The following is a 27,843-nucleotide window of genomic DNA, read 5'->3' as shown; positions in this document are numbered from 1 at the left end:
TGGAGGCTTGGGGGCCCAGGCTGTATGGAATACCAAAGCACAAACTCCTTAAAGACCACACAGAGGAGATGTGATGAGCCAGTATAATAAATTCAATTTTCAGCCGGCTTTTAATTTTCTGTTTCTTTTTGGAATTGCCTGATGACCTATAAAATTTCCATGATCGCATTTGTTCATTAAACTGGCTGTTCAGCATCACGTGACTTTTGTAGTTGTGTTTCTTACTCTATTAGTCCAGTATAAACTGTTTCTAAAATATTGTAAATTATGTATTGTATCCATGTATGTGCATAACATTCTCAACTTACTTTAGTAGTTTTTAGTGTCTTAATCCTGGTGTTTTAAAACACTGTTCTTCAGGGACATGTTATTCTCTTTTTGTAAGAGATTTTCATTTTGTGGATTTGGGGATTTATATTTAGTTTAAAATGTCAATAGCTTTATAGCTTATGTTGAAAAATACACAGCAACCACCAAATTCCACTCTTGTGAATGTGGGAGGTTCAGATTATCTGGTAGCTGCTACTGGGTATCATCAACAGTTGGTTTAAGTTAGTCTGTAAAAGTGGAGATAAATGCAGTCCACTCTTTATATCCATAACGACACTCTAATTTACAGATTTAGATATTTTTAGCAGTTAACTACTAAATTTATGAAAGAAGAACCATAATCTACTTTCATAAATGTATAGTGTTTCAACCAATATCCTAGGTTGGTTTGTTTGTTACACTTACGTATTGCTTTCCATTCTTTCTCCTTCCCTCAGAAATAAAGAAGTCTAGCTGAAGTAGTTCTGGTGTATAGATTTTTTTTTTTTTTTCCTTTTTAGATATCTGCATATTGGTCATGCCAAAGCTGCCCTGCTAAATCAGCACTACCAAGTTAACTTTAAAGGAAAACTTATTATGAGATTTGATGACACAAATCCAGAAAAAGAGAAAGAAGACTTTGAAAAGGTATGATAAGAGAGCAGAGAAATCCAATTGCTGTGTAGCTAATTCAAGGGGAACTGACATGGAGATCTGCTAATGCCCACTTTTTTTGCACTAGATTTTTACAATATTAGTGTTACTCTTAAGTTTTATGATTTGAAGGAATTTCTGTCAACTTTACCTTAAAAAACTTAAAGCCCTTTTATTGGTAGCTGGTTTCTTCCCTTTGTCCAATATTTATTTTACAGTAGGTAGATAGGCAATTCTTGCAATGCAGTGTTGTTTTCATTGCACAAAACTTGTCCTTAACAAGTAATTTGTTTCTGCTTTCATCTCCTTTTCTCGTCCTACTTCCTTCTTGAAGTTAAGTCTGACCTCATGTGATTATAGGCTGTGAATGAATGAGAAGTGCATGCCTCTCCTCTCTCTTCTTTCATGCTTATTATTTTGGCTTATCCTTCCTGGACAATGGAGCATTAAAAACACCACATCTGACATGAAGAGGATAAAGTTTTAAGAAAGCTACCTTTCCTGAGTGTTACAGTGTATGATTTCACGCTTTGCAGGTTATTCTCGAAGACGTTGCCATGCTGCACATCAAACCGGATCAATTTACATATACCTCAGATCACTTTGAAACAATAATGAAATATGCTGAGAAGCTTATTCAAGAAGGGAAGGCATATGTGGATGACACTCCTGCAGAACAGATGAAAGCAGAGCGTGAGCAAAGAGTGGAATCTAAACACAGAAATAACTGTAAGATATTTTAAGCTTCAGTCTTGCTTTCTTACCTTTTTGATTTGGCATCAAAACTTGATTTTTATTAACAAATATGAGTGAGATTACTGAATTGCGTATCTTCAAGGTCCTTGCAAGGACTTTGAAGTGTTTAGTGCTTTGTTCTACAAGGCTGGATGGATTAAGTATACATTTAGAGCATGCAGTAAACTTGTGTATGTATGAATTAATCACCATTCATTACCACTTAAAAAATTCAAGATGTAAAATGTGTGAAAATAAATTCCAGTGTCTAAAGAGGGGGGTTGACACTGATTTTTGTTACTGCAGTAATAAAACTTGGTTCTGTATCATCTTCATAATACCTTAGAAAATGGTTTATTTTTGTTGTTCTTAGGTGTTAATAAGAATCTACAAATGTGGGAAGAAATGAAAAAGGGAACAGAATACGGACAAACTTGCTGTCTACGAGCAAAAATAGATATGAGTAGTAATAATGGATGTATGAGGGATCCAACTCTTTATCGTTGTAAAAACCAGCCTCACCCTCGGACTGGAAGTACCTACAAGTATGTCCACTTTCTTCTTGTGTGGCCTGTAACTTTTGCTCTTTTGAGGGCTTTTACCATTCCTTAGTAAACTTCTTTTGATACTTGGAACCTGCTGGCATTTTTCAACCAGAATATGTGATTAGTCTCTTGACTTTCTGAAACTTGGGCAAGTGACTTTTAAAACCTGTGAGTTGGCCGTCATGGTCAGCAGTGAATATTATTTCAGTTTTGGTCCTTACATGTGTTTGAAAAAAACACTAGCAGTGTAGGGTTGTTTTTTTAGGCTTGAATATTAAGGCTGTGGTCAGTTAATTTCTTGAAGGCTTTCTTTGTCTTAAAAATGTTTTGCCCCCTGGATCTTTTTCTGGATAATTTGTTGTGTATGTGTTATTTTAGTCTTGATCTGAAAGTTTTCAGGATCATAGGTTATAAATATTTATAATATATGAATATAAATTGTGCTGAGTTTAAATGTTTATGTGGGAGGAAAGTTTTGTTCTGCCCTGCTAATTAAAGATCTTTTTGTCAGGGTTTATCCCACGTACGACTTCGCCTGCCCCATTGTTGATAGTATTGAAGGTGTCACACATGCACTGAGAACAACTGAATACCATGACAGAGATGAACAATTCTACTGGATTATTGAGGCTCTGGGCATAAGGAAACCATATATATGGGAGTATAGCAGGCTGAACCTCAACAACACTGTGCTCTCCAAGAGAAAGCTCACATGGTTTGTCAACGAAGGCCTTGTGGATGGATGGTATGTTCCATGGCTGTAGCTCAGCAGTGTTTCCTAAGATCCTCATGGCTGGCACATTCATTTTCACTTTGGGACAGTATAAATGAATATTTAAACAATATTTAAGAATATAGATTAATTACAGTGGCTTCTGCACGTATAACATGTCTGTTTCCTACTCTACAGTGGCTATGTACATACATATTAATGTCTGTAATAAACATGAGGCAGTTATTTTTGGACTCTGGCTTTTGCTGTGGGTGCCACTTACACATTGTCCACTCTTGAGTCATTGGATGTTGTCATTGGAGTCATTCCTAAGCAATGCCAGAAGAGGGCCTGGATTGAACTACTTCTGTTCATCTAGTCAAATCCACCAACTTCTCTCCCACCTGCCCTCCCCCTCCTTCCTGCTGTTAATTTTTTCAGATTAGTTCAATTTCTACAAACAGTGATTGGTGGACTAGTTGCCTAGTTGTCAATTGAGTTGGAAGCTTAGATTCCTACTTCATGCATGGAGCCACTTTGCTAGAGCCAAATTTATCCTTTCCTCCCCCTGCCCTTTTTTCTTTCCCATGAGGTGTAGCTGGTCTTATGAAGACCTTTCCTTCGCTAAGCCTCCCTGTTAGGTCTTCAGCAAGGTTTGATTCACATTCCCACCAACTCAAATGTTACATTGCAGATTATGCCTTTTTGTTTTTTCCATCAGAGAAAAAAAATCATAGAATTCTATCACTTATTTCATCAACAGAGAGCATTGTCACGGTCACTCATCTGTTTCTGGTTTCTCTTGAATGAGAAAGAATCAAGCTTTATTGTTTCAAGTAACAGTTTTCAGGTGCCATTGGAAAGGAAATATTGGATAAGGAAATAACTTTTCCTTGCTCATTTTTGACAGACCTAAGATTGCACAGATACAGGAAAATGGCCACTTCACTGAGAGGTGGCTTCCCTTCCTGAGGTGAGGGGGAAGACCTCCGTATGTTTTGTATGGATAAGAGCTCAGTTTTTTCAGTTAGGTGTTCCCACCTAGCTGTGAGTTCACTTAAGTAAAATACACTGAATCTGTGCCTTTCATGTGTGGCAGTATTAATAAAGTTTTGATCAGTGTAGAGTTTAGAGAATTTGGGATGTGACACTGATGAAATACCTTTTTCCACTAGGGATGACCCAAGATTTCCCACTGTGCGGGGTGTCCTGAGAAGAGGCATGACAGTTGAAGGGCTCAAACAGTTTATTGCTGCTCAGGTGGGTGTTCTCTTCTGATTCTTTGGATCTCCCTTGATAAGGTCAAGTTCTTGTGAAGCTTCAGTTAGTGTCCTTGTCACTGGGAAGTTTCTTTTGAAGTTTTACTACTTTGACATGTATTGCTTCAACAATGTTAGCACCTGTGAGTAGCTCTTCGCAAAATGAGCTTGCAGGGTTCTTACTTGAGAAGGGTTTATTTTGCAAGTTCGAAAACTGTTTTTGATGAAAGCAAACCATAGAGGTTTTCAGTTTAAAGAACTTTGTTTTAGATTAGTCTAAGAGCTAGAATATTTATATTAATGTAGTGTTGATTTGGGTTTGTTTTTTTTTTTTCCAGGGCTCCTCTCGATCTGTCGTGAATATGGAGTGGGATAAAATTTGGTCCTTTAACAAAAAGGTATGTGTTTACTTGGATTTGATGCTACTCCTGATATCCTCTTTCTAGGATATGTAGAGAATCCAGCTTTCATTGGAGTGCTTATCACAACAAGTAGCAGTTGCAGTATGCTGCATCATTTGGCACACTCAGGAAAATGGAATGTCCCCCCCTTCTAACCTGAAGAAGCACCAATCCTATTGATTCTCCTATACCAGTACTTACTTGTCTTACTTAGTAGTATGGGAAAAGATAATGGTATTTGCTGTAAATCTGATCTGAAAACTGCATTTCATTTTTCTGCTTTCAAGCTGCGAGCTATCTGTAAGAAGGTATTACTTAATGCTTTTTACCTTAGCATATAGCTTACAGTGCTGTAAGCATACATAGCATAAGCTATCATTTTGCCGCTTCATAGCACAGTCACACTTGCTTGTATAACAGGAGCTCTACAAACCCACTGAAAATGCATTATTCCTAGTTTTCAAAGGCTGCCCACCTCTGGTTTGGCTGATTTGTCAACATAAACACAAATCTGCTCCGATTTGGTTCACGTTGGCCACGATCCTTTCTGTGGCAAAAGGACGAACGTGCTGCGTACTCTGCCTGTGGAGATCAAGCCAGCACTGCTGGAGTTTCTGACTGAATGGCAAATCAGGAATATTGCATCTTGACATGATGAGTCGCTTTTTGGCAGCAGATGCTTGGACACTATAATAAGGCGATTTGTTTTCATGAGGATTGCATATTTTGTGTGATTGTGGAAACACCTGTTATTTTGCATTGGGATTCCTGCTTGGTTTTGCTTAGATAGTACCCAGATCTGTTCATTTAAATAGTTTTTGCTTGTCTGGCATGTGTCTTGTATTTCTTCTTTTTTTTGCATTTGATTTGCTACATACACATAGGTTTATGAATTGGTTCTTTCTGTTGCTGCATATATTTATGACTAACAACTGGTTTGAGGGGAAAAATCTAAAATGGACTGTCAAGGCTCATTTTTTTTAAACTGACTTTTAAACTGAGTTTCTTAGACCTCTGACTCAGCTCCTTGTACAGCACCTTATTTATTAGCCAGTTTTATTTACATGTGTCTGTGCAGATTGTAAACTATCTGCAATATGAGCAAAACCATTTGGCTGCTCACAGGTAGTTCTGAGCTCATCAGTGTGAGAACTCATATTTTATAGGTGATCCTGTAATTTTTAGCACCTGTCACCTGAGGAGGGATTGTGACATTTAATGAATAAAAAAAAAAGAACCTCGTAATAACACTGTCAAATCTAGTCATGTAATTATCAAAATTAAGATACTAAATTATATGATACCCTTACATTTTGAGATACATACACAAGTCCTTTTTCAAAGTGTATGTCAAACATTTAGGAGTCTGACTTGAGTGACTACTAACTTTAAAAAGTGTGTCTTCTTAAAAGTGTATCATCATATCACTTTATCAGCTAATGTCAAGTAATTAGAAGCTAAATACTTTTCTCCAAAATATAGAAAAATATGTAACTGTGTAGCTTTTCACTGAGCAGGAATAAACCAAGGAGAGGAAAAACCACTTTATATTAATAAAAGCAGGTGTTTTCCTATGTGTTAGTTTCCAGTTAAAATGGTAGATCTCTGATATTCCTTTTGCCCTTAGATGACTGCTTTACTTGAATTATGTATTTAAGTGCCTTTGAACAATTTGACAAACCAGTATTTCAGGTATGAAAAACTCTGTGAAAAACTACAGCAGCTAAGTTTGATAAGGGGCAATAAAAATACAGGAAGACATCCTAGTGGTACTTTTTTCTTGTCAAACTCATGTTGTAGAATATTAATGAAGTCAATATTATGGTGTTGCCTTATTATAGTATCTAATGTGTCTGTAGTAAAATTGCAGACTTAATTGATGCCTCCTCTACAGCCAGTTCTGTCACTGATTCTGCTGGAGTACTGGCCTGGAGAATGAGTATGGGATCAGGTCTTGTGCTGCTGGAAAAAGAACAAACTCCACTTATAAATAAATGCTTTAAATTTAGTTAAGAGAAAGTGGTTCAGATGTAATAGCCTATGTGCGCAGTAAAACTGTATCAGAGTACATTTTTGTGTCTTCCCTGTGAGGCATTGGGTCATAATTTTGGTTACTTCTGGTGTCAGTAGTACCCAATCCAGCTTTTATTCAGAGTATTTTAGTAAAGATTGGAAATTGTAAAGTATTACCACTCGTAGTTTTCTCACTATTCTGTAGCTTTGGGTGAAAGTGATGTTAAAGCAAACTTTGAAAAAATGCAGTAACATAAAGAATACCAGTTAATATTCCTTTTTTTTTTCGTGGCTATTTTTTTTGTACAGCATCTTATTTCTTTGTCAGTGGCATCTATTCATGATCCACCTCATTTGTTTTCTGTAGGTTATAGACCCAGTAGCACCTCGGTACACTGCTTTACTGAAAGATGCAGTGGTCCCAGTAAATATTCCTGAAGCTCAAGAGGAGATGAAAGAAGTGGCTAAACATCCAAAGGTTCTTGCTTTACTCTCTTAATATTCTTGTAGTGCAGCTCAGTAAGGTTGGAAAGTACCTTGGCTTGAAACAGTCAGGAAGGAGAGTCCTGCTTTTAACTTGCTCAGATAGCATGAGATCTATCCAAGGGGTACTTTTTTTTTGCCTCAGAATTGTCAAAAACTGTGCAACTACTAAACATGTCTGTTCTTTTAAGAGGGATCTGTTTCTGTAAGTATATAGAGTGCATATAAAAGGTGCCCTGGAAGGCCTCTCTGGAGTTTTCAGAAGAGGTGAGGCATTACAAGCCTGAAGTGCTGCTCAGGCTGGTTTTTTTATTGTTTGATGCTAATGTTCACAGAGAAGTTAAATATTAAATTTTATGCAAGCTTTATGGGTATAATACAGTCGACACTCTTTATCCATTAACAGTGAGGTGATTTTTAAATGGTTTACAAAATTAGACTTAAGTGGAAAAGTAATATATTAACTTGTTGATTCTGTCAATCTCTGGATTTTTTAATATGACTTTTAAATTTGTATAGCAAATAGTTCTTATCAAAAGCTAAGAACTTGCCAATTTGATACTTTTAGTATCTAGTAAACAGAGTAATATCCCTTAAAAGGGGAGTGTGTTACTGATACAACTCTCTAGGTGCTACAATTAACAAAGATCCTTTCCTTTGAGTCTGATGTCTAAAACTGTGCTTAAACTTCGCTGCAGGCATCCCTTAGTTATGCCTGTATACACTTACACTGAGAAATAAGTGAATATTGTTGAGGCTTTGCTTCATTTCTCTGTTTTGGTTTTGTTGCTCTGGGTGTTCCTGTAGCTGTTTCTTGTAACTGAGAGGTGGACATTGGGTTTCCCCTCTTCCCCATGGCTGCTAACAAGGAAGCAGGTTTTGAGCAGATGCAAGTGAGAGTTGTGACTCTTCAAGGCTCAAAAATTCTGAAGTTTGGTCAGATACAAGCCAACATGTTAAAACATTGATAGTACCAATAAATGCTGCCTCCAATATAGAATGAAATAAATACTGACCAGAAGAAACAAATTGCCTACTCCTGACCAGCTGAAAAGGTCTGAACTGACAGCTGTCAGCCTTTTTAAAAAATAAAAGTTTATCTCAGTTGTTGAGATACTTTAAAGCTGAGTATTTTTTAAGTGATGTAGTGCTGGTTTCTGTATTTACAAATCTATGCAGCTAGAGGAAGCTCTGTATATATTCCCATATTAACTGCATGAAAAAGCAAAAATGAGATTATGAAATTAGTTTTGGAGGGAATTTGCCTAGCAAAATGGAAACTTGAGTAGAACTTTGGGTTTACCTGAGAGATCTTAAAGATGTAAGGACCTTAAGGAAACGGGATGTGCTACCAGTGGATTTTTGGAGTGTACTGTCAGGGGAACACATGCAACACCTGTGAACAAGAAAGTAGAGGGAGTTGTGGAAGAATATTGTAGTTTTGCATTACTGTTATTGTCCATCTTCTGTCTTCATCAGTTGTCTCTGAAATGTAAACCATTATTCACAGAATGCTGACGTTGGGTTGAAGCCTGTGTGGTACAGCTCCAGAGTCCTGATCGAGGGCGCAGATGCAGAGACCCTGGCGGAGGGAGAGGTGGTTACATTCATAAATTGGGGCAATATCATCATCACCAAATTAAACAGGTAACCTGTTTACTGGCAGATGAAATTAAATTTTCTTTTCAGCTTTTTGTCCATTTTTCTTTTAATAAGAAGCTTATAACAGTAAAGTATTAGTGGTTGGCCATGTATGTCCATCCTGTGATTCTATATGTATAAATCTACTTTGAAATATGCCACAAAACTGCATTTTAGCATCGAGTGTATTTTACTGTAGATTCAGGTTTGAAATCATTAGTCAGTCCTAATACTGCATGTCTTACTCATCTAGTGCTCTCCATGATTCTATGGTAATATTGCCACTGTGAAACAGCTTTTTCAGACAGAAAAAAATCACCTGGAATTTTAACAACTTTCAGCCCATAACAAATACTGCTTTTGCATACTGAGAAGCTAAACCTGTCACAGTTTCAGTTGCACAGCTGTTGAGGTGGGGAAGAAGAATATTAATGTCATCATAGTATCTGAAATGGTTGTGTTGAGACAGTGGCAGAATGGGGTGAGCTCATAGAGAACATAAATATGTAAAGATTCTTTTCCCATGCTTTTTACTCTACACTGATATTTAAGAAAACAGAATTAAAGGAGAACTTCAACAGGAGTGAATGCACTCTTTCATTTTCTATGATTCACACTTCAAAAATGAACTCTGAACACTTTTTTTTGTAGTATTGAATCAGAACTGATCATTTAGGCTATACTCTTGAAATTTCTGTTTTCCTGTAGAAATTCAAGTGGAAAAATTGTGTCCATCAATGCCAAGTTGAACTTAGATAATAAGGACTTCAAAAAAACTACCAAGATCACTTGGTTGGCAGAAACTCCACGTGCACCCCTCATCCCAACTGTCTGTGTTAGTTATGAGCATCTGATCACTAAGCCAGTTCTAGGTAAAGATGAAGACTTCAAGCAGTATGTCAACCGAAACAGCAAGGTGAGTTATCTTTTTGTCCCCTTTAATTCCATGAAACTTTTGTATGATTGTATGTTTGTTTGTCTGTTTTAACATTCACTGTTTCTAGTTACTCTTTTTAAAATTTTATTGGTTTTTTGTCAAACAAGTAAATCATGCTGGTGGGTCTGGTTTCCATGTTTCCATGTAACCTGCCATAATTTCAAAATTAAAATATGACTCTTGTTTATTCTTAAGTGTTACCTGGCTTTTACACATCTGAGATTAATAGTTTGAGTTTTTGTCTTGATACATTCTTAATGATATGGCATCTTCTTGCTAGTACTTGTTCTGCTGCTGGAATTAAATAACATTTTGACACTTTGAAAAGGAGAAAATCACCACTATCTTTCTACAGCTCTACTGTATTTCTTACGACTCCTTTGCTCTGTTAGACATGGACTGATTTCTTTTAACACTTACAGCAAGAAGAACTGATGCTGGGTGATCCGTGCCTTAAGGAGTTAAAAAAAGGAGACATCATACAACTTCAGAGGAGAGGATTCTTCATTTGTGATCAGCCCTATGAGCCAGTGAGGTAAGCTACCTGAGAATGGCCTAAACAGACTTCACAGAATTTGCTTTAGCTTGCAGTGTTTTAGTGTTTTCACACTCACACGTTGGCAAGAGTAATGTCTCCTGCAAATATTTTTGCCTTTACCATGATCTTTCAGTGGAATATTTCTGTGGACTGGCATGGCTTTTATTCTGTGTGTTCCTGCCTCTTCTAACTGTCTTAAGCTAAGTACGTGGCACTTCTGGTGCACCCGAGCTGACCTGGACTTGGTAAAGAGGTCATGGTTTTGTTGTGACTTGAAGTATAGAAATTAAGGAGCAGTGCTATGAAATAAAGCAGGCGGTTTTCCAATTAGAGTGTACACGTACTACTTAATTGTAACACTTCTTCAACAAGCTATCTAAACATCTACATGCAATTATAGCATAAACGTACTCATAAATATTATTAAAAAAAGGAGAACTTGTATGTAAGAGGAATCAGTGCAGATCCCCAATTATGTAAATTTGGGCAACTACAGCTTTGTACAAAGATAAATCTGCAGTTGTGCAAGAGCATCTTTTAGAAAGTAGCTCACTTGTTTCAATAAATGTTTGACATTTATTTTGTATTTCCTTTACTGTTGTGTTTTCTATAAATCTTTTTATAGTCCTTACAGCTGTAAAGATGCCCCATGCATTTTGATTTACATCCCTGATGGACACACTAAGGAAATGCCAACATCTGGGTCAAAAGAGAAGACCAAAGCTGAAACTGCAAAGAAAGAGGTAAACTGGTGATTTAGAAAAGTACCAAAAGATGTCTTACTATGTATCTATTGTTGTACAAGATTATCATGCTGAATACTTGTGGGTTTTTTGGTTGTTTGTTTTTTTTAAGGCTAGTTCAGCTGTAAAAGGAAAATCTGCTCCACTTGTTGGACATGCCTCTCCTCCAGCCTGTACTATGTCTGAAGGTCACCTGATCATCTACAACAAGGTGGCTGCACAGGGTGATGTAGTTCGTGACTTGAAGGCTAAGAAAGCAGCAAAGGAAGATATTGATAAAGCTGTGAAACAACTGCTGGCCTTGAAAGCAGAATACAAAGAGAAGACAGGCCAGGAGTATAAGCCTGGAAATCCTCCAGTATCTGGAACTGCACAGTCATCAAAGCTTGAGACCTCTGGTACCCTGGACAGTAAAGCTCTGTATGATAAAGTAGCAGAACAAGGAGAAGTGGTCCGAAAACTGAAAGCTGAGAAAGCATCTAAGGTGATGATTAAACTAATCTTTTGGTTTTGTCTGGGTTTGCATAGCCCATTGTTCTGTGTCTGTGGAGGTGAATGGGTGCTTATGGATCCAGGTTTCCATAGTGGTCATCATTTGGACTGGGCTCTGTTCTGTCAAAACTTGTGTTTTCCAATACTTACTTCTTCAGTTAGATTTGTATGACCAAGTTTGTGTTAGTATTCATAAGGATGCAAGTGAATTCCCATATTTCTTAGACTGCTGCTATGAAATATGGACAGGATTCACCCCACATCATGAGCTGATTAGGTATCCAGCTTGGGTCCTTGGAATTAAAATGCCCTGCAGCATTTCTGCATTTGTTTAACTCAATATGGTCAAATTATGTGACTTTAAAGGTTTGGATTGTTTCTGGTTAGACCTTAAAACAAAGCCCCAAAACCAGAAAGGAAAGATCCAAATACTACAGATGTTCTTGAGACATCTACCTCTCTGTAACTGTACCTGGCAAATGTAGCTACTATTAGCTGTGTTATTTCCTTTCTTTCTAATGCAGAACAAGAAAAGATGGAAATAACATTTGTTTGCCTGGTGGTTGAATAATGTTAGTAGTAGTAGTGTCTTGGTGGGACCATAAAATCTAAATAAATTGGAAGATCTAAGTTAATTTATTGCTATAATTTTACTTAGGACAGTTAGGGTTGTATATCCCATAAGAGGAGTTACTTTGTTAAAATAGGAAAATAGTAGAGAAAACTTCTCTGAACAGCTCTACTAAGTACTTGAGGAAATGGAATAGGTGCACATAGACTGCAGATCTTTTTATGGTAGTATTTATGGTACACTGGAGAGTCTTATGTCTCTGTATCTTTGTTCCTCCCTCTTTCTGCCCTTTCCTTTCTTCTTTCAGGATGAGATAGGTGCTGCTGTGGAAGTCCTTTTATCCCTAAAGGCAGAATACAAGAGACAGACAGGCCAGGAGTACAAGCCTGGAAGCCCACCTGTGGTCTTTGTCCCTCCTCAGTGTTCTCCTGTTCCCACTCTTCCATCCCCATGTCCAGTAGACAGCAAGGCTCTGTACAGCAAAGTAGCTCAACAAGGAGAAGTGGTCCGCAAGCTTAAATCGGAGAAAGCTTCAAAGGTGTTCTACCTGTGGATACTTCTGAGCGGAACAATGTCTTCAGTTTAGACTAAAACCCAATGGCAGGTTTTGTGAAATTTGAGGAGCAAAATATAAGCAAGTTCCATGAAGTGCTTTCCCAAATTATCTTGAGCTGATGATATGGCTGACTGCATGAGTTTTGTGTTAGTGCATGGAAAATAAGTTCTTTTTTTAGTGATACGGGATAAGTGAAGCAGAGTACAGGCATTAACTTGAAAGAAGGCTGTAACTTGGAGCCAGAAGGGCGATAATAAATTTGGGAGTTATTTGATGATGACCAAAGAACCATTCTTTATTCAGAGTCTGTGTATTTGCTGCTATTCTCCAGTGTGCAACTCATGGACTGCTATAACTAGAGGGGACTAAGCCACCTAAATGGGAGGCTTTCATGGCACAGGAATCAGCCCTTACATATCTGGCCTGATTTGGTCCTTTGGTGTACAACTTGTAGGTATTCTGGCTAAAAAGTTTTACCACAGAACTTAATAATGGGAACTTATACTAGCAGGATAGCTCTAGAAGTTTTATTACAACAGCTGTGTTAGTGCCATTCTAGTAAAGTTTGTGTTATCTCAGCTATTGTGTTACACCTCTGTTATTTCTACCCTTATCTGCAACTGCTGTTCTTTCTCTCTTGCTTCAGGAACAAATAGATGAGGCTGTGAAAATTCTTTTAAGCCTAAAAGCAGAGTATAAACAAAAGACAGGTCAAGAGTACAAGCCTGGAAATCCACCCTCAACCCCTCCTTGTATATCTTCTACTGCACTTCCATCTCCTGTCTGCTGCAGTAACTTGGCAACCTGTAGCTTAGTGCATGGCAAAGCACTTTATGATACTGTAGCTGAGCAAGGGGAGGTGGTATGCAGACTCAAGGCAGAGAAAGCTTCCAAGGTACAATAGCATTGGAGTGAGCAATTGTAACACTGAAAACATTTTGCCAGTGGGGGGAAATCTTTCACCAAGCAGTGATCAAATTCCCCTATGGTCCAGGTCATGCATGCTCTGATAATGCCAAACAAGACTGTTCTGATGCTGAATACTTTCTTGACTCAGATATACAAAGTCAAACTTCACCTCTCATATGTAGACATACAGGTTCGAGCATGGCAGATGTCAACCTTGCAGAAGGTTTTAATGTATTTTACTTTCTCTGCTGTATTTGGGACAAGTGACTGTTTAAATATCTGGTGTGCTGCAGCAATAGCAAGACTTTTCAAAACTTGACAGATTCAGTGATGGCTGGGGAAAAGAACACGAGACAAACCTGCCGTTTTTTAGGTGCTTCTGGGAGGTTTTTTTCTGCCTGTATTTCTACCTTGCAGAATTGGTTTTGGTGCTGGGCTGTTTTTTGGGGGGCTATTTTGTTGTTTGGTTAGCTTGGTTTCATAGCCTGATAATCAATGCTTCTGGTCAGTTCTCTCTTTAATTCTCACCAGTATATCTTGCTATTTGCCCTCCACACAGGATCAAATAGATGAAGCAGTGAAACTCCTCCTTTCTCTAAAAGCTGACTACAAGGAGAAGACTGGGCAGGAGTACAAGCCAGGACATCCACCAGCAGCTCAGGGGGCTTTGCCTCAGACATCAAACACAGTACCCAGTGGTCCAGACACTCCTGAAGCTAAAGCCCTGTTTAGCAAAGTAGCTCTTCAAGGAGACGAAGTTAGGAGATTAAAAGCAGAAAAAGCAGACAAGGTAATAACATATACACTGTAGTGCAAAAATGTAATATATGTATTTAAATCTAAAAATCTCTTTGAAATTCAGTGCGATTATGGGAATTAGAAATGTATCTTTAGAATAGGCAGCATTTGAATTCTGAGATGTGGTTGTACTTTTAAAATTATTCCTGTCCTTTAAAATGTTAACACATTAAAGTACCAGCTTTTGCACATTTTTCCCCTAACACTGTGCAAATGTCCATAGTGCCATATAGATCTTTTATCTTGGTTTTTTTGATGGAGTCATATTATTCCTGTGATTTCTCTCTAAATTTTTTTTTCTTTTTGTCCTTCAAGGAAAAGATAGATGTGGCTGTTAAAGAACTTCTTCAATTGAAGGCCCAGTATAAGTCTGTTGCAGGAATTGACTATAAACCAGTGTCTGCTAGTGATGGAGATGACAAAAAGAAGAAAGAGAAGGAGAACAAGTCTGAAAAGCAGAGTAAGCAACAGAAGCAAAATGATGGCCCTAAAAAAGAACCTTTGCAAGGGCAGAGTGGTAATGAGCGCTCATCGAATGGATCAGGAGAAGGCCAAGGCCCTAAGAAACAAACCAGGTAAAGATGCAATCTTTAATCTTTCTGGATAGAAACATCAACTGTCTACCTCTGTTCAGATTTAGAGTTTGATAGGTGTCTCATTTCACTTGAAAGTGTGGACATTTGAAGAATAACTGTTGATTTTCATGTTCAAGATCAAGCCAAAAGCAGGTTACCAAAGTTTATTTAGTGTCAGTTGTACCTCCGCATCCTGTACTGTTACTGTCACTGAGAACTTTCTGTGCTTCATTATTTGCTTCTATAAATGTGGTGCTGTGTCTTGCTGAAAGTTTAGAGGTCTTTTTACAGCATGTATTATGCAGCACTATGTATTTCATGTTTCATATACATAAATCATATATTAGAGACAGAGGTGTGGTTATTTTGTATAGTAATAATGCCAGAAAAAAAAAAGTATTTCCCACCTTTTAAACTTCTCTGTTTGTAGAGATATAAAACCTTTACTTTTTGTCTTCTGTCATTTGAGTCTGGTGAGTTAGCCTTCTTTAGAATCCTGTAGTTTAATTGCTTATCTTCATTTTGATGGTAGGGTCAGTTTTCTGTCTCAAACAGTGTGACTGACATTCACATGAATGGTGAATTCAAGTTGCATACCTTTCCTGAAATTGTAGGGTAAGAAATGTTTAAAATAAAGAGTAAAACAGCTTACACACAGGTCTGGTTAATCTTAGGTTCTTACTGGTTACTGGTGATTGTTTCTTTTTAATGTGTCATTGTGAGGTTCTTTGATAACCTCATAGTGAGAATTAGTAGGGTTCAAACAGTAGTAAAAAAATGGAGCTGTTCTTATTAAATATTCTTGTTAGGGTGAGGAAATACTATTAACTCCCTTCAGCCAAAACTTGGCCTTTTGATGCAAAACTAAAACATTCTGTTCCACCTTATTATGCCATACCTCCTGCCCTCCCAAAAAAGAGAAAAAAGAAAGGGTTAGGATAAATTTCACTGCTAAATGCTGAACAGCAAAAATCTGTTTCTTTTGTCATACCATAGGCTGGGTCTAGAAGCTAAAAAAGAAGAAAATCTTTCTGAGTGGTTCTCTCAGGTAAGTGCACATCAATTTGAATTAATTATTTCATTCTGTTTAAAGTCAAGGTCTGTTTGGGATTTACGTATTTCTGTTTAAGTTTTTTTTTTTTAATAAAAAGCAAAGTACTTGCTCTTTTTTATATCTTACATTGTTATCGTGGTCTTAAATAGAGGTGCCTTTGATTAAAGAACTGAATAAATTTAAGAAACTGTAAAAAGGTTGAGTGTCAACCACCCAACCCCATATGTATAATATATATATATATGATTTTCTTGATTCATACCTGGATTCCTCTTTTGTTAAGTGTACAAAACTTAATTGAAATGTTAGGAATTTTGCAGACTTGAGAGTTTTAATTCGACTCAAGGTGATGCATAACAGAAGTTAATATCTGTTGATACTGAACAATTTTGCTGGCTTGTGAGATTGAAAACAACCAGAGTAGAGATGATTAGTTTTGATTAGTCTTGTTATGAGAGATTGGAAATAGGTGTCAGTGGTATACATTTCCTCTCAGTAGTATAATTTTTGCCTGTACTCTAAGGAATCTGTTCTGACATGAGCTAGAGACATTTCTTACAAAAGTGCAGTTTTTTGGTTCCTGGAAATTAGCTGTAGTCTCTTACTTGGATTAATGAAATTCAATTTTAGTTAAGTGTTCACATTTTTCACAACTGTTATTAAACTTAATGTTCCTGGTGAGTGTTCTCTAGCTACCTTAAAGTATATATTAGCTGCTAACAAGTTGAGCACTTTTAAGTAGGAGACTTTTCTTGAATTGCATGACACACACTTGAATTACTGAATGTTCTCTGTGTACAAACTGGAACTTCAGCATCTGATTTATCTTTTGTAAGGTGATCACAAAATCAGAGATGATTGAATACTATGATGTGAGTGGCTGTTACATTCTTCGTCCTTGGGCTCATGCTATTTGGGAAGCTATCAAAGACTTCTTCGATGCAGAGATCAAGAAACTTGGAGTTGAAAACTGCTACTTCCCCATGTTCGTGTCCCAGGCTGCCCTCGAGACAGAGAAGTCTCATATTGCTGACTTCGCTCCTGAGGTATGCTTCAAAATCCATTTTAATCTGACTGTAAGAAAACCCAACCACTTAGTCTGCAGCTGGGTATGAAAGCCAGTTTAGGGTTGGAGGATTTTTTTCCAAACTTGTTTTGTTTGATTTTTTTTTCCTCCTTCTTTTAGGTTGCTTGGGTCACAAGGTCTGGGAAAACAGAGCTGGCTGAACCAATTGCTATACGTCCCACAAGTGAAACAGGTAGGCCTCTTTTCATGTAGTTTGGCTGTGAACTTACATGTAAAGTTTTAGGTGTAGTATAGCTGATAGACAAGAATCCCTTTTGAAAAGTGGAAGCCCCCATTTTTCAGAATGTTTTCTGTAACTCTTCGGGAAAATTACCTAATTTTGCTGCTGCTTATAGCAAATGTATGTTCCCTTAAGTAGACTCTTCTAGGAAATGCAGACTTCAGGATTTTTTTTTAATTACTATCCTGAAGACTGACTTACTTTGTCTGAAAACACTTCTGATTGTTTGGTTTATAGTGTTTATAAGAAAATTTTTTAAACTCATAATTCACTTCAGTTTTGCATATGTTTTGACTGTTCATCTGAGTAATTTAAACCAGCATTTTAAGATCTGAGGCTGAATGAGTTTTTAATTGAGTCAGGTCTAGTATAGCATCCTGAAATCTTGAGGTCAGTGAATTCCTATTTGTGAATCCAGGTGTATTTACCGTACTGTAAGCCAGTGACTCAAACACAGTGTCATTGAATAATAAGCTTTGGATTGTACTTTGAGCAGCAGCAACCAAGCTCTTTTGCAGAGACTGAGGATGAAGTGAAAGTACTCCTTTGAAAATACTACGTATTAAGACAAAAAATGTATTTTAAAGGAAATTAACATAAAATCATAGTACTCACAGCAGAGAATGTTAAGCTTATCTGTAGCAAAAAGAAAAGTTTGACATAAATGTCTTTATTGTGTGGACACTCAAAGCTGCTTTCTTTTTACAGTCATGTATCCTTCCTATGCAAAGTGGGTGCAGTCACACAGGGATCTTCCAATCAAGCTTAATCAGTGGTGCAGTGTTGTGGTATGTGTACACAATTTCTGAGTACCTCTTCTTACCACAAGTGTGGTGTAGGACAGTTATTCTCTGGGGGCTTGGCATGATCATACTGATCACAGCACATATTTCAAGGCAAAATTACTGCCATGGTTTATATGATTTGTTTTTCTCAGCGTTTTTAATAAGACATTCTTTATCAATGTATGTGGTTGATTATATTATCTAAAAATCTCTGAATAGTTGGCTCTTTTATCTTTATTGAGAATTTTCTAATACTTGCTTATAAACGTTATTTTTAACAATCATTTGACACTTCATAGTGTTAAAGTTTTTTACTTCTGCCCCTCCAGCGCTGGGAGTTCAAACATCCCCAGCCTTTCCTTCGCACTCGTGAGTTCCTTTGGCAAGAGGGTCACACAGCATTTGCAACATATGAAGAGGCAGCAGAGGAGGTAAAAACAAATGCACTGGTGCTTTTCCTTTCAGGAAGTTACCTTACTCCATAGCAATGCAAACAAATCTTTGCACTGGGACCTCATAGAAATCTTTCTTCTTTTCTTTGGGAGACCTTGTGAAAAATGCTAAGTATAATAGAACCCTTTTTTTTCCTCAGATGTAGCCCACTTCTGAGGCTTCAGTCTCTACAAACAGTATGGGGAGTTTGAAGAGTGTGATGCATAGTGTGTACTTTCCTTAAAATTATTTTTCTTAAAAATACTTAAAAATCAATTTTCCTTAAAAATTTAAATAATGCCTTCACATATTTACTGCTAGGAGTTTTAACACTTCCTTGCCCAAAAGGCACATGTTTCATTTGAGTGTTGTGGCATATCTTTATGTAGCAGATGTTCAGGCTTTTAGGTGGAATTTAGAGGTCAATATGACTCTTGGCCTGTCATTTCTGCTGTGACTCTTCTTGTTTTCTGTCATGACTTATAGTTGTTGCTTTTTGATTCAGAGAAAATAACATCCAAAGTTTAAAGTAATTGAAGAAATCTTAGTTTTTAAACAAAGTCTTGAAAAAGTGTTAGATTTTTAAGATTTCAGACTCTGTCATGTAAAAATATTTCACGATGTAACAAATGGAAAATACTGAGTAATTCTGAAGACAGTTTGTTCCTCACAGGTGCTGCAGATACTTGATCTCTATGCTCGGGTATATGAAGATCTCTTAGCAATACCTGTTGTGAAAGGAAGGAAGACAGAGAAGGAGAAATTTGCTGGGGGGGATTATACAACCACTTTAGAGGCATTTATATCTGCCAGTGGAAGAGCTATCCAGGTATTTACCTATTAAAATATTTTTTTTTTCATTAAATATAGGAAGATGAAATATTTAAACTGATGCTTGATAGACTTAACTTTCCATTGAATAGAATTTTCTGTGTGCATCTATTTCAGGGAGCAACATCGCATCATCTAGGGCAGAATTTCTCAAAGATGTTTGAAATTGTATTTGAAGATCCCAAGAAACCAGGAGAAAAACAGTTTGCTTATCAGAATTCCTGGGGCATTACAACTCGGACTATTGGTGTAATGACAATGATTCATGGAGATAACATGGGATTGGTACTCCCACCTCGTGTAGCCTGTATTCAGGTGTGTAAAAATGCCTCAAATTAGGTAGTTTATTTTCCTTTCTTGTCTTGGAATTCATGAGCATTTCGTATCAGGCAGCTGGAAGACTTAATATAGGATGGAGCTGTCTAGTTACGGAGTAGCTGTATGAAGTTAATACAAATCATTAGGATACTTGTGGTGGATAAGTCCCTTTTGATAGCCCATCCATGTAAAGTAATGTTATCTGTGTCATTAGTATGAAAAGGGAAATGTATCTTTTACTTCTGAGAGCATGAAAGAAATTACTGGAATATAAGGCCACAATATTGGTTTTAAGTTCTTTATAACTGTGAGCTGATTTTTTTGTAGCATAAAGTACATGTCCTGTTCTATTGCAGGTTGTAATTATTCCCTGTGGTATCACAAACTCCCTTTCTGAAGAGGACAGAGAGGCTCTGTTGAAGAAATGTAATGAATATCGTACCAGGCTGCTTGCTGTCAGCATCCGTGTCCGGGCTGATTTAAGAGACAACTACTCACCTGGCTGGAAGTTCAACCACTGGGAACTTAAGGTACATTTCTTTCCAGAAGGTATTTTGAAGCTTAGGTGAGGGGTATATATGAGGTATGCTATGTGTGCCTTATATTCTGAAGGCAAATGTGTTCTGTAAATTAAGAATTGCTGCTTAATAATCAGTGATTGCTTTCATTAATAAATGAAGAAAAGGTGTTTTCTGAGACTTGTTCTGTTTGCTAGGATTTGCATGTCATTAGGGATTTTTAAACTTCCAAGGCTCTACTTATATACCTAGAAATTTAAATTAATAGCATAAATTACTTGCATGTTTAAAAACGTGCACTAATACTGCAGTGTGTCCTGGCTCACAGCAGTGCCTTCTGTGCATACAGTGGAACAGAGAAGATAAACCTGTAGTGTCAGCAAAGAAAGGAGCAATTTTTTTGTTTCAAAATTGCCGTGTTCCTTCACATAGTAATTGAGAGGAACAGTTCTGCTACCTCCAGGGTAAGAGGCTTTTATAAAACAAAAATAGCAAGCAGAATGAAACAATGGTAATAATGGTAATTAGAAATTGAGTGATGTGTTGAGTGATGTTACAGAATTGCATTTTTGTTCTGAATTTAAAATTAGTTTCAATGTGTTAATCTGCAAAGTAACATGATAGAGGTGACCCAAAATTGTTCCAAGTTCCCATTGTCTCCAAGTTCTCTTCCCTTTGTGTAACCTGTTTTTTTTTTAATGGAGCTCTAGTACCATGCATCCATGTTGGAAAACTTCCTAAATAAAATTAGGTTTTTCAAGGAGGCACAGCATGGGACAAACTAGATGTTTTTTATAAAATCTGCTAATGTGTCCAGCATAATACCTAAACTGCATCTTCAGGCTAATTGCAGGAACAGTACACTCCTTTTATTGGGTGTATGAGGAATTTCATACAAAAAATACAAAGGTGCTGGAATAAGAAGTACAAGAATTAACTGGAAAATATTTTGCCTTATGTACTTTTTAGCTTAGCAGATTTCTGATGTTACTTCCTAAAAAAAGCAAGTCATTGGTACTTCTTTTGTAATGTCTGGTATTACCATTGCTTTCTTGGGAAATCTTCCTGGGTGACCATGAGGTATTCTTTCACTTAGTACTATTACAATTAATACTACTTAATTAAAAGTACTGGATACTTTCTTCTAAGTTTCTATTGTGGAGATAACGTTTTGTGGGTCATAAACCAGAATGTTCCATTTGAATTGCTTGTTAATAACAGTTTTGAATGGCTTTTCATGTAGCTTTGTAGCAGTAGTAGATAGTTCACTGTTCAGATGGATTTTACTGTATTATTCACCTTTTTAGCATAATTAAGGTAGTGGGGGGAGGGGGAGTATAGGGAATCATTTGGAATCCATGAACTGGAGGAGATTCCAGAGCACACAATGCATAGAAAGCTTGGGATTCTCCTGTTCATCTCTTGAACATTGTGGAATGGTTTTAGCTTACAAACTTACTGATTCAATTTCTTTTGAGGAAGGGAAAAGAACCTCCAAAATACATTTGCATTTACTCTTCTCATTTCCTGTGAAAGAATGTTTACATTTTGGGATACGTGTTAGGACGTAGAGAAAGTAAGTTACACAGTAGACTCTTAACTGACTCTTTCCAGTAAAATGGAAAATCTTTTTGTCTGATGGTATATGGGAAATGAGAAATTACATCTTATCACCAAAGTTTATAAAGCATAAAAGCTTTGCTAAAGCACTTAGCTGTTTGTAGTCAAATATCCTATGCAATTAATGTTGATACTGGGGCTGTATTTAACAGAACTTTTGCTGTTTGCTGTTAATACAACACCTGTTGAATGCTGTTGAAATGCTGTTGAAAGCATTCTGTGAAAACAGAATTAAATGTATTACTGGATGAACTAGAACATTATAATTACTATAGAAGTCTTAATTGTTCAGACTTAAGAAATTTGATTTGCAATATGTGGGATAACTTAGTTCACTTTCAGTGGTGCTTCAGTATTACTTGAATGTTGGCACTGACGAAGTCTCCGAGCTAGTGAAGCAAGGTAGAATACACAAGTGAAGAGATTGTGGTTGGGAAAGACAGAAATGCATAAAAGCTTTGGAATATTTGGTGACTTGTTTTTCAAAGAAACTTAAATTTGTGAAGTGAGTCTGTATTAAGACTGGACTTTAAAACAAACAAACAAAAAGCTACAGAGAGAGAGAGAAAATGAACTCTTCTGAGAATTACTTCTTCATCATAACTTATCATTTTTTCTTTTCCACAAAGGGTGTCCCAGTCAGGGTTGAAGTGGGACCACGAGACATGAAGAGCCAACAGTTTGTGGCTGTTAGAAGAGACACAGGGCAGAAGCTGACATTGTCTGAACATGAGGCGGAAGAGAAACTTAAGCAGATCTTGGAGGAGATCCATGCAAACCTTTACAGCAGGTAAATTGAGAGTTACAGTAAATGACTGTGCTAATCACAGATGCACTTTACCTGTCAGAATTAATGGTTACACATTAATGGTTTTTCTGTGGAGGAAGACAAGTTAGGCTCATCTTCCTGTTTGCAACGTGTAATTTTCTGCCTCTTAAACCTCTTCACATACAGCAATAGAAGTTGCCTGTTTTTCTTATGAAATGGAAGGTAAAAGGTTGTGAACTTATTTTAAAAAATACTTCAGTGAGTTCATGTGTATTATTGATAAGCAAATGCACCATAAATAGACCATAAATAGGTCCCAATGACCTAGCACTGCCCAAAGAAGGGCAGCAGAGCTGGTAAAGGGTGTAGAGCACAAGTCCTGTGAGGAGCAGCTGAGGGGGCTGGAGTTGTTTGTCGTGGAAAAAAGGAGGCTCAGGGGAGACCTTAGCACTCTCTACAACTGCCTTAAAGGAGGGTGTAGTCACATGAGAATTGGTCTCTTCTCCCAAGTAGCAAGTGACAGAATAAGAGGAAATGATCTCAAGTTGAGCCAGGGGAGGTTTAGATTGGATATTGTAAAAAATTTCTTCACTGAAAGGGTGGTCAAGCATTGAAACATGCTGCCCAGCACAGTAATGGAATACCCATTCATGGAGGTGTTCAGAAAACATTCAGATGTGCTTAAGGGTGTGGTTTAGTGGTGGGCCTGGCAGTGTTGGCTTGGTGGATGGACTCAATGATCTTAGAGGTCTTTTCCAGCCTAAATAATTCCATGATCCTATGTACAGGACTTATTCATGAAAGATGCTTTTGGTGTGGAATTTTGAAAGACACAAAGCTGTCCAAGAAACTTCAGTAGCTGAAGTTCTATGTTCAGAAGTGTATTTTAAGACCCTATTGACCTTCACAGGATTGTTTTCTTGTAAGCAATCAAATACTTTCGGAACTGTTTTTTGCCCTTATTGCAAACGTCAAAGTCCCTCACAGGTCTGAGAGCAGATTGTTGCTCATAAGTCCACTGAGAAGAACAGGGAGTTGATGCAGTGCTGCAGCAGATAAGCTTTTCTATTTCCTTCTCTGGTCATCCAAATTGTTTACAGGCAGAATATTTTTACCTATTGATCAGTGACAGGTACCTTGTATTGCTGCTGGGGGTTGGTTTGTATTTAAATTGTTTGGGATATATTCCATAGCTGGCTGGAGATCATTAGACGGATCCTGTTTCATTGCAGTTTGCATAACACTAAATCAATAAACACATTCAAGCAGATGGAAAGCGAAACACAGGAGAAAAGTAGCACTATTTTGAGGAGAAAAGGGATAGCAAAGAGCACTCCTCACTGATAGTTTTGCATGGAAAACACAAGCAGGTGCTCTCACAGCAGAGACCTGATCTAACACGTTCAAAAACATCTTGTGATTTAGATTTAGAAAATAATTTTAAAAGAAAAATATGCATCTATAGTATTTATTTCTGTCTGCTTCGGGTCAGTGTTTAGCTGACATGCACAACAGTGTGAATTAACACAGTGAAATGTGCAGCAATCTGAAGAGCATCCCATCATCACCAATTAATCAAAGTTTTATCTGTTTGAGAGGAGAAGTGGTAGAAAGACATATCCTGATTCGGAAGATTCTAATGAAGATATAGCTCTTTTTGTAACCTTTTGTTTTGACTGACTCTGTAAACTCAGCTCGTTTGGCCAGTGAGTTTATGTGAATAAATCTGCCCTGATTTAATTTTTTTTTCCTTCTCTTAGAGCGTCCGAGGACCTAAAAAGTCATATGGTGGTGGCCAATAATATGGAGGACTTTCAAAAAGAGCTTGATTCAGGAAAAGTAAGGAAATTTACTACTTCTATTCTTGTGCTTCACACCCTTTCTAGCCCTTATCTTAGTAATGGTTTTATCAGAATATGCTTTTAATACAGAGTGATGTAAACATTTCATTCAGGTCACAATAACCTCACTGTCATTATTCTAATGCAAACAGTGACAAAACACTTATTAAGTCTCATATAAAGGTCCAGGTAAGAGTTTGAAGTCCAAGCTGTTTACGTCAAGGAAGTTTTACCCTTATGACCTGAGTAGAAGCCATCGGGTACATTGTCAGAAACCTCCTTGGGTTGATAGTAACAATTACCCATCGTGTGGATGAGTGAGCTCTACTGATTGAGACATCTGGGAAAAAGTATTGAAGTTCAGATGAGAGGCTAAGCCTTCAGTACAGAACTGAGCTGCTGTTTCTTTTACAAAGATCCACTGACAGAATTTTTTAAGCCTGAAATTCTGTCACAGGTCAGGTTGGGAAATAATTTATATGTTTAGATTAGTGTGTTCAAGAGACAGGATCCCCAACATTAGTCAGTAAGGTTGTGTATTCTATAAGGAGAGATCGGGGGGTTGTGTACCAATTAGATCGACTCTGAACATTTCAAAATTCCTGATGAAAAACGTACCAGTGCCAAGAATCCATAAGTACTCTGTTAAACTTCAAAAATAGTTTTAAGTTATTCCTGGTTAGCCTTGACCTTCCATTATACTATTTTCTTGTATTTCTATTGCACTTAAATTCAATTTAGAACAATATTTAAAGGAATAATGATGAACTTCAGAGGAGAGACTCATTTAGCATGCTTGACAATCTGAAGATGTACCTGTCTTAGACATTCTCTGTATAGTGGTACTGCCTTATTTTCCTCCACATAACTAAACCACAAGTCTTTAGTCTTTACTTAACACATAATTGTGCTGTGCACGGATGTTCAGCTAGTGTTACTGCTCTCATGTGTTATGAGTTCAAGATGTGCCAGCATGTGTCTTTCACTTCTGACTTAAAAAGCACTCTGAAATGATGCTTGACTCTTTTCAAGACAATGAAACGGCTGAGGACAACATAAGCTCTTTTAAAAGAAGTCTTAAGAGATGCAGTACATATGTGGAGAGAGTAAAATGCCTGGTCTTCAGTGTCCAACACTCACTGTTGTGTGCAGCTAGATTCTAGATATGACAAAGAGAATTCAGCTATTTTCATAACGCTGAGAACTCTAATCTAAATGTAGTCAAGCTTGGAGATGTGAACAAATAATTTTAGATTTTACATTGAATACTTCCACCATTTTGGTATTTAGGTGGTACAAATTTGTTATGAGCTGCATATCTGAATTGAAAAAATATTGAAAAAATGTGTCATTTTGTGTTTGTTTCACTCTCTACCTATATTTGTTGTATTAACATAATTTTATAGCATATGTATTCTGAATTACTTGAAATTACATTCTGTTAGCACTGGCTACTGTTTAAGAGGAAAATTTGTAAGATGCAGTGCTCCTGTTTAATTGCTGTTGCTGTTTTTCCTTTAATGGAGTTGCAGACTCTTAACTCTTTAAAAATTTGGCCTGTTTTTCATTTCACTAACAAAAGGTTAATGCAAGAACAGTGTAGAAGAGTGGTAATAGTTCCTTTTTTTAGTTCCAAGAAAGTGAAACTGTACAGTGAAGTCTAATAAAGGTGTGTTCCAGTTAATGGCAAATTGAGAATTTTGCAGTAAGAATGTAAGTTAGGTGAAAGAAAGACACACTGGGTAAACCTTATTCACACTTTGGGTAGAATTAAAATGAATGAAGCCTCAATTTAGTAGCTGATGTTGCCCTCAGCTATCAGCATTTCACACGTGTTCAAATGTCTGTAGAGGGTGTCTTTCTAACAGTAATGCTACCTCTTGGTAGCAAACTGAATTGTCTTTGTGAAAGTCATTTAAAAAAAACATAAAAGTCAGTAAAATTGAATATAAAACTAGGGGCAAGAGATCTGCTACAATAGCCAAGAGTAGTACTGAGAGGAGTGGGTGACATTATCATTTCAGCCTTACTCTCTTGGTTTTCTTAAGTTAAGCTAAGTGAAGGAAACAGCCGAAAGCTGCACACCCACCCCCATGTCCCCAGAAAAATGTGCTGTTGGCAGTTCTGTTTTCTTAAAATATGTATGCTCAGAAAAAATGAAAATTCATAGTAATGGAATTAAAATGGGAACTTTGTTGGGAGGGCACTGTCTTGCAGTGTGTAAGGCAAGCATTGGCTCAGTAGTTTGAAAGTTTTAAACTTTTCCTGAAAAACAGAACATTTCATGAGAAAATAGTGTTTATACTTTCCAGTGTATTTGGTTAAAAAGAGTTGGTTTAAATTTAAATGCTGCTTTGGGTTTGTTTAGGATTTTCCATACTGCACTGTGGAGGGATGACTGTGCTTATCTACTTCTCTGATGAAAAAGAGCTATTAAAATTCAATCGTAACAATTGGAACTTTTCCCAGTTTGAGATCTGTATATGAGATCTGAAGGTTTAGGAATCTTCCAGAGACAAAGGTGACTTTTTCAATGTTTAACTGTTGGGTTTTTTTCTCTCCCTTCCTCTCTTCAGATTGTACAAATCCCTTTCTGTGGGGAAATTGAGTGCGAGGATTGGATCAAGAAGACCACTGCCAGGTAAAATATAACTGAACCTGAGAGTATGTACCAAGATCAAAATCAAAATGTTTTGACTATAAAACAGGAATGCAAGATGCCTCTGGGTATAACACTTATGTACAGAGTCTTGCTGTCCTGCATAATTCAATATATTTACTTCCCTTAGTTCTGGAACTTTCAGGACAGTTAATGCGGGTTTAAAATTTCATGTGTAATACACTTTATTGCACTTTTATTTTTTAATAGAAACATTTATTTATGAATATTTATTTAGAAATACCCTTTTATTGCAGGGATCAAGATCTTGAGCCTGGTGCCCCGTCCATGGGAGCAAAAAGCCTCTGCATACCTTTCCAGCCTCTCCGTGAACTCCAGCCTGGAGCAAGATGTGTGTGCGGCAAAAACCCTGCCAAGTTCTACACCCTCTTCGGTCGTAGTTACTAAATCACTAGTGAAAGAACCTTCTCCTTTATCTGTGAATTGAACTTTTTTTAATAAGACTGAGATAGCCCCTTAAACTTCAATCGGTTTTGTGACTTTTTAAAGAATTCAAAGACAAAGCCATAAACCACAACCCAGCACCCCAATGGTCAGTCTTAGGCTAGCAGTAATTCACAGACTTTTCTGTAAAGATCTCCAATAATAAAGATGTATTGTGAGCTGTAACATACTGTCATGGTTTTTCCTGTGTTGCTCAGTGGGGAGGAATAGGCATCCTTTGCTCATATCTTTGTTTCTGGTTTGGCAGATGTATTTGCCTGAAAGGTTGGAGAGAATGTCATAAAAATTAAGTACAGTTTAGTGTGCTGACGTCTACTTTCTACATAAAACATCTGCTTTTAATCTGACCTGCAAGTTTTTCAATAGAGACTTG

At 37.1% G+C, this 27,843-nt stretch overlaps 1 protein-coding gene across 5 annotated transcripts in view; it reads left to right on the top strand.

Annotated features, from left to right (window-relative positions):
• The window catches only part of EPRS1 (glutamyl-prolyl-tRNA synthetase 1), a 39,162-nt gene extending 11,527 nt beyond the window's left edge, over positions 1–27,635 (top strand). The window contains exons 7-35 of one of the 5 annotated variants that reach the window (XM_032103015.1): positions 831–957; positions 1,500–1,692; positions 2,072–2,243; positions 2,755–2,988; positions 4,131–4,215; positions 4,553–4,612; positions 4,903–4,923; positions 6,996–7,106; positions 8,622–8,758; positions 9,461–9,668; positions 10,112–10,224; positions 10,853–10,970; positions 11,083–11,454; positions 12,341–12,571; positions 13,236–13,484; positions 14,058–14,288; positions 14,612–14,871; positions 15,868–15,919; positions 16,762–16,971; positions 17,112–17,184; positions 17,941–18,020; positions 18,347–18,448; positions 19,123–19,278; positions 19,398–19,595; positions 19,955–20,128; positions 22,366–22,526; positions 24,266–24,344; positions 26,923–26,987; positions 27,263–27,635. In XM_032103015.1, the coding sequence (XP_031958906.1) occupies positions 831–957; positions 1,500–1,692; positions 2,072–2,243; positions 2,755–2,988; positions 4,131–4,215; positions 4,553–4,612; positions 4,903–4,923; positions 6,996–7,106; positions 8,622–8,758; positions 9,461–9,668; positions 10,112–10,224; positions 10,853–10,970; positions 11,083–11,454; positions 12,341–12,571; positions 13,236–13,484; positions 14,058–14,288; positions 14,612–14,871; positions 15,868–15,919; positions 16,762–16,971; positions 17,112–17,184; positions 17,941–18,020; positions 18,347–18,448; positions 19,123–19,278; positions 19,398–19,595; positions 19,955–20,128; positions 22,366–22,526; positions 24,266–24,344; positions 26,923–26,987; positions 27,263–27,413 (4,423 nt within the window). In that variant the 3' untranslated portion in view covers positions 27,414–27,635. The remainder of the gene's footprint in view (positions 1–830; positions 958–1,499; positions 1,693–2,071; positions 2,244–2,754; positions 2,989–4,130; positions 4,216–4,552; positions 4,613–4,902; positions 4,924–6,995; positions 7,107–8,621; positions 8,759–9,460; positions 9,669–10,111; positions 10,225–10,852; positions 10,971–11,082; positions 11,455–12,340; positions 12,572–13,235; positions 13,485–14,057; positions 14,289–14,611; positions 14,872–15,867; positions 15,920–16,761; positions 16,972–17,111; positions 17,185–17,940; positions 18,021–18,346; positions 18,449–19,122; positions 19,279–19,397; positions 19,596–19,954; positions 20,129–22,365; positions 22,527–24,265; positions 24,345–26,922; positions 26,988–27,262) is intronic. The other 4 variants (XM_032103016.1, XM_032103017.1, XM_032103018.1 and 1 more) reach the window with 4 other exon arrangements.
• Positions 27,636–27,843: the final 208 nt, after the last annotated feature.

Source organism: Corvus moneduloides, chromosome 3 (genome assembly GCF_009650955.1).
Source record: "Corvus moneduloides isolate bCorMon1 chromosome 3, bCorMon1.pri, whole genome shotgun sequence".
NCBI lineage: Eukaryota > Metazoa > Chordata > Aves > Passeriformes > Corvidae > Corvus > Corvus moneduloides.
This window is presented reverse-complemented; position numbering and strand designations above follow the sequence as displayed.